General features: G+C 40.7%; 3 protein-coding genes across 5 annotated transcripts in view; 2 read left to right on the top strand and 1 right to left on the bottom strand.

Annotated features, from left to right (window-relative positions):
• The window catches only part of LOC118411713 (TBC1 domain family member 7-like), a 3,058-nt gene extending 2,963 nt beyond the window's left edge, over positions 1-95 (top strand). The window contains exon 6 of the mRNA XM_035814194.1: positions 84-95. Coding sequence (XP_035670087.1) covers positions 84-95 — 12 coding nt within the window. The remainder of the gene's footprint in view (positions 1-83) is intronic.
• A 494-nt stretch (positions 96-589) lies between these two features.
• Positions 590-3,874, bottom strand: LOC118411971. 3 transcript variants are annotated; one of them, XM_035814507.1, is made up of 6 exons: positions 3,515-3,670; positions 2,356-2,459; positions 2,046-2,168; positions 1,736-1,858; positions 1,452-1,506; positions 590-1,144 (listed from the first exon to the last, which is right to left on the bottom strand). In XM_035814507.1, the coding sequence occupies exons 1-6, from the start codon at positions 3,645-3,647 to the stop codon at positions 1,047-1,049; spliced, it is 636 nt and encodes a 211-aa protein (XP_035670400.1). In that variant the 5' UTR covers positions 3,648-3,670; the 3' UTR covers positions 590-1,046. The 3 variants fall into 3 exon arrangements, with proteins under 3 accessions (XP_035670400.1, XP_035670403.1, XP_035670402.1); XM_035814510.1 differs by lacking the exon at positions 2,046-2,168 and having other exon boundaries at positions 3,515-3,874; XM_035814509.1 differs by lacking the exon at positions 1,736-1,858 and having other exon boundaries at positions 3,515-3,678.
• A 132-nt stretch (positions 3,875-4,006) lies between these two features.
• Positions 4,007-5,509, top strand: part of LOC118411973 — a 9,057-nt gene continuing 7,554 nt past the window's right edge. Inside the window, exons 1-2 of the mRNA XM_035814511.1 lie at positions 4,007-4,540; positions 5,476-5,501. Of these exons, the coding sequence (XP_035670404.1) occupies positions 4,471-4,540; positions 5,476-5,501 (96 nt within the window). The 5' untranslated portion in view covers positions 4,007-4,470. The remainder of the gene's footprint in view (positions 4,541-5,475; positions 5,502-5,509) is intronic.

Raw genomic sequence — 5,509 nt, forward strand, 5'->3', positions numbered from 1 at the left:
AAAAACAGGGCAGTCCTTTAAGCTCAAAGACTCGAACTTGCATACTGTCCTTTCTAAACATCCAGACCTATGTGCACCCCTAGCTGCCTGCCTGACTTACCAGCCCCTTGGAATGGGAAGTTATAATCAGCCCCTGGCAGCATGAGATTGGTTAACACAGGCTACCCTCCAAAGTATGACATGCGACTGCAACCATATGCAGATTGGACTTTGGTATTCAAATCACTGGGTCTATACTAGTAGACCCATATATGCATTGTTGATGGATTTGCATATATGATGTCATCAGCTCGCATTAGAAGGCAATGGTTCTTGGACTGATGTTTATTGGTTCAGATCTGGAGCATACAGTACCCGTTTATTGTTATAGACTTACAAAGAAGTTCAACATGTAAAATAAGACTTGTAAAAAAGATATAACTGAAAGATTAAGAGTCTTAATCCTTTGTCTTCTTGGCTACTGTTTACTTTGCATTTATAAAGAGATCATTGAATATGGGACTGAACACAATATGCTAATTGGTAGAGTGCTGACTATGCATTTAAACCAAACCAGAGACTTAGAATATGGTCCTTCCTATATCCTGAACTTAGCACTCCTCACTATTTGCAAAAGTAGGTAGTTGAACATACTTCACTTGTACCACTTGGTATCATTTCACTAGTACCAGTGAATTAGTTGTGCTTGCACAACTGTGTTGCCCAAGGCCTCCCAAAGCAGTGATGGTACTGTCCTATTTCAGCATAGTAATTATTTAAGTGCATGTAATTGTAATGACAGATCTTTCACCTATGACAACTGAATTCAAAATAGTGGACCAACATCCATAGATCTAGTACATGTACTAAATATGTGGTCAGATTAGTCAACCATCTCCTTACTACCCACTCTATATCCAATACAACTTGGTGCAAAACCACTACCTCAGCAGTGCTAATTAACTTGTCAAGAACATTATATAAGATAACCACCAACTACCACATGCATTGTAGTTTAAAGATACATGTAGGTAGTTGAGGCACAGGGTCAAATGCTTTTGACCACACTAAGCACGCTTCTTGGCCTGAAGCAGCTCCCCTAGTTTTTCCACCATCCTCCGGACTTTCAGCAAGAGGACGTCAGTCTCCAGCTTCTCCAGTGCATCTGTGGATAAAGGTACACAAATGTTTGTCACATTTTCCTGTAGCTACTTGGGCTATTCGGTTTTTGTCCAAATAGACAAAATTACTAATGTATCTCTCCTTGCCTCTACAATTGACTTGTAGAATCCTTATACTGTACTTGTAGATATTTGTAAAAATCTAAGGTTGTTTTGAGATGAATACATGTACATGTAGAAGGAATCAATGAACATCTGGGTGAGATGTACCCTGGTTTACCCATGTTTATCCCAATAACCACAGTGGGCCAAATGTTTGAACCAAAGGGCCTGAACATTTTTTTTACTGACCTGTAAGGTCATTGTCTTCAATGACCTTTTTGTAGTTCTCTTCTGCCTTCACAGTCTGTGTTCAAGAAGAAAAAGACAACGAAGTTTAGGTCTGTATCATTAACATCATTTGAACACCATATCAGTAGGAGGAAAACTACATCGATTCGCTATACATTATTAACCTTCGGCCAGACATTGTTGCCGTTTTGCACCGCACTCGTCTTGGTTATTGGGTTAGGCAGTAGGACGAAGGTTAAAACAGTTCTACCATAATCTCCATTTTGTTTTTCTGTTGACTTAACCTGCGCTGCTGCCAGGGCGATGGTTGGTTTCGGCTTATCCAGGTTCGGCATAAACTGAGCCATCATGTCTTCCAGTCCCCTTGTCTCGGCGGCCTTCTTGTAATTCTCTTCTGCCTTTACAGTCTATGTTTAAAGGGAAAAGGGAAAATATTGTATGAACATCATATTCGTAAGAGTGAAAGTCTGGATATTAACCCCTTAACGTGGAAATTAAAAGGTTTTCAGAATCTGTGATCAGTTCTAAAGATTCTCATCATTTGTCGAAGGTATAAGGTCGCGGAGCTAAATGTTTTTCCCATGTATCTTTTACCTGCGCTGCTGCCAGGGCGATGGTTGGTTTCGGCTTGTCCAGGTTCGGCATAAACTGAGCCATCATGTCTTCTAGTCCCCTTGCCTCGGCGGCCTTCTTGTAATTCTCTTCTGCCTTTACAGTCTATGTTCAGAGACAAAAATACAGCAACATTTTGTGACCTTTTGTATGATCATCATATTTGTAAGAGTGGATCTTAAACGCGGAATGTATAAGGTATTCAGAATTTGTCAGTTGTAAAGGTTCTCATCATTTGTTGAAAGTATAACTATAACGTCACTGATCTCAGTTTTTTTCTCATTATCTTTACCTGCGCTGCTGCCAGGGCGATGGTTGGTTTCGGCTTATCCAGGTGCATAAATTGAGCCATCATATCTTCTAGATCCCTTATTTCCTGGCGATATCCTCCGCCAGCTGTAAGAAATCATCAGTGTGAGTGTCTGTAGCCTTAAGGACATAGTTTGGGATACTATACAAAAAAATGAGGTCACACCTGCGTGGGTATCACCTGTTGTGTATTGTTTTCGGAAAGGGCATCCAATGTTGCCTTTGGCTAAACCCAAAGAAGATGTATCTGTCGGGCTTGTTTCTTCTGTGTTCTCTTCTGTGTTTTGACGTCTCTACTAGTGCACTTTTTTTCTTTTCTGTCACCATAGGAGGAGGCGAAAATCATAAGAATTACTACTGCATATCCGTACTACATGTTGCAACAGCACACGTAAAACGAGACTGAGCAGGATTTTTACACCTGCTAAGAGTGTAGCCTCTGCCTATGGAAAGTATATCTTCGTAAACACGCTTCAACAAGAATGCTTTGTCTACTAACTAGACAGTATATATGAGTATAGTATGTAGCAATATGATCTGTCTCTTTTATACCCAAGCTTAATGGTGTTGCAGGCCAAGTTTAATGGAGTTTGGAGACGAAGTGAACAGCTAGCAGTTTGACAGTGACAAGAAACGTTACCAGGTTGTTTCCGAGGTCATTTTTTTTTTCAGACTGGGGTTGGGGAGGAGACAATGGACCTCGGGCAAGCTGTCCGACAAGCTGTTCTCTATTTTTGTTGAGGCATAGAAACTTATCTGCACAAGGAGTGACATCTTCAAGCAGGTAACCAGTCTTAGGTTGCACAACGTCGGTCGAAGCTCTTATTTTTTGGGAGGAAAAACGAATTCCCAATCGCCGGTTACTTTGATCGAGAAGCCATCCAACAGGCAGTTAGGTAACGTTAAACTTTCATGACACCTGGTGACCCTAATAGCGCAAATACACTGAATATGCACAACTACAGCAACTCTGTTTGCTACTTTAGCTTCCGCAAACCAAAAGAGTAGCATACGGCTAGACACCAAGACAATTTTTATTTTCAGTACATTTACCTTTGTAATATATGACGCTAAGATTATACAAGGTTACACCTAATGATTGATGTATATCTATGTATATTTAAAGCTGCGTCAGCTCCTACCTGGTGCACTGAAGACAACAACAGGAAGTAGCATAAGACAGGTGTAGTAAAATGCCTTCATCTTGGTTGGTGAGCTTCTGTCCAGTTCGCGTCGGTTGATGACCTCTGCTACATATGACTGAAAAGGGCTCATACGTAACAAAAGCCTGTAACTTGTCGATCTACTTCTGTCAACGGAAGATATGTTGCCAGTGGTGTCTCAGGAAAATTCATCACCTGAGACATCATTTGAAAACATTTTTGGTCTAATGTATGGGTGTAAAGGCCATCGCAATATGTAAGCATTGAAAAATTACAATTTGATTTTTGTCTGACCTTGATATATCGTATACGGAGACACAGGTCTGAGAATGGAGTCCAGATGACCTTAGGAAGCCTTTAAACGATATTAGGGTCACTAAGCACGAAATTCCCCAAAAATGAGGCTACAGACATATGCGTTGGAAATTCATTTATTGTTCTTTGTATGTGTACAACAATGTGGAGTAGAATAAGCGCTAGCGGGTAGGACTTCATCTAACTTTGGTAAAGGCTTCGCCTATCAAGCGCCAGTAAATAGTTAAAGTTAGGTATCAAACTGAAGCTGTTCTGGAGCCTTACATCTTACGGCACTTCGACAATGTGTCGCTAGGTAGCAGCGCATGGCGTCATTCAAACATGTACATTTTGATACAGAAATGGATAGGAGCAAGGTAGCCGTCATGAGAATCATATTGTGTCAGAGAAAAATGAAAACAAATCAAAGAACTGAGTGCATGATCGCTGAGTAATGAACCTACACTGATATCTTATTTCTTTTAGATTTATTCATTTGGAAACGTAAAAATGGCTGTCAGCAAGATGTCAACCTCACTTTGGCATATCTTACAAAACGGGTTTATTCATGTACTGCGCAGGTCCCTTAGCTTACTGTCCCTGTACTACACCTCACCTCGGGTACGCCCCCCTTTTCAACCATGGCGACGTCTGTCAGTATTATTCTTCACATTTTCCTTTTCATCGACATTTTGGTCCTCATCGCAGAAGGTAAGATGTAGTTTTGCACCTGTTGTATAAGACATTGAGCTGTGGACACTACAATGTTTAAGGACGACAACTTTTATGGGGGCGGAGTATGTATAGGTAGATTTCTTGCATCTCTACATGTATCTGTAAATAGTGGCTTGCATGTGAGTCTCAGAGCTATTCATATTACAATGACTATTAGAACTGGAATAGTAATGGGAGTTAAGGAGCCACACGGATATCCTAAAGTTCGCTCCTTTCTGTGTCTTCTCACTCCACAGCAGCTAGGTCAACAAATAATTCTGATTTGATACTTCTCAAACCATTCAGACGTTAAACCACTGTTAATATATAAATGCAGACAATTCTGTCCTTGCCCTATGTGCTTTCTTCAATGCCTTCAAGCTCTATATATACTTCAATACATCTTGTTATGATCGAATCATGCACATGAGTAGATGAGAAAAGGAACATTTTGCAGTGCCTGACATTGTCACGTTTGATCCGTTCGACCCCTGCGTATTGAAACAGTTTAGTGATGTCAGATAGTGCGAACTTGTCACTGCGTGCCTTTTAGATCTACTTAATAATATTTAATATCATTGTCTACATAGTTGGGGGGGGGGGCGTGGGCTGGTCCTAGAGCCTGCGCTGGGGGCTTTTTACATAGTAGTTGTTTGCTTGTTCACGTAAAATGTAGCTATTCCAACAAGCCGTTTCCTGGTTTATAGTGTGCATACGCATCGCGATGCATTGTGTGTAATGTGTCAAAGCTGAAGGCCCCTGAGATATGAACAAAACACATTCAGTCATGTATCAAGCATGGTCAAAAATAAGAACTGTTAGGGACCTTCACTTTGGATATTTTACCCACAATGCACAATGGTCCGTATGAGAATTTAAAAGGCGATCCGGCTTATTGATGTAACATTTTATGTGACATTGTATCTCCACAGCGAAGCCAGTGTTTCACCAAGATGGCGTAAGTAT

The sequence above is a fragment of the Branchiostoma floridae genome, chromosome 3, assembly GCF_000003815.2.
Source record: "Branchiostoma floridae strain S238N-H82 chromosome 3, Bfl_VNyyK, whole genome shotgun sequence".
Lineage (NCBI taxonomy): Eukaryota > Metazoa > Chordata > Leptocardii > Amphioxiformes > Branchiostomatidae > Branchiostoma > Branchiostoma floridae.

Bases quoted from the DNA above. Each gene is read 5' to 3' on its own strand.
- LOC118411971 (XM_035814507.1), bottom strand. From the start codon at position 3,647: ATGAGCCCTTTTCAGTCATATGTAGCAGAGGTCATCAACCGACGCGAA. The intron at 2,169-2,355 runs GTAAAGATAATG...CTCTGAACATAG, and splicing joins TCGCCCTGGCAGCAGCGCAG to ACTGTAAAGGCAGAAGAGAA. The intron at 1,145-1,451 runs GTCAGTAAAAAA...CTTTATCCACAG, and splicing joins TGAAGACAATGACCTTACAG to ATGCACTGGAGAAGCTGGAG.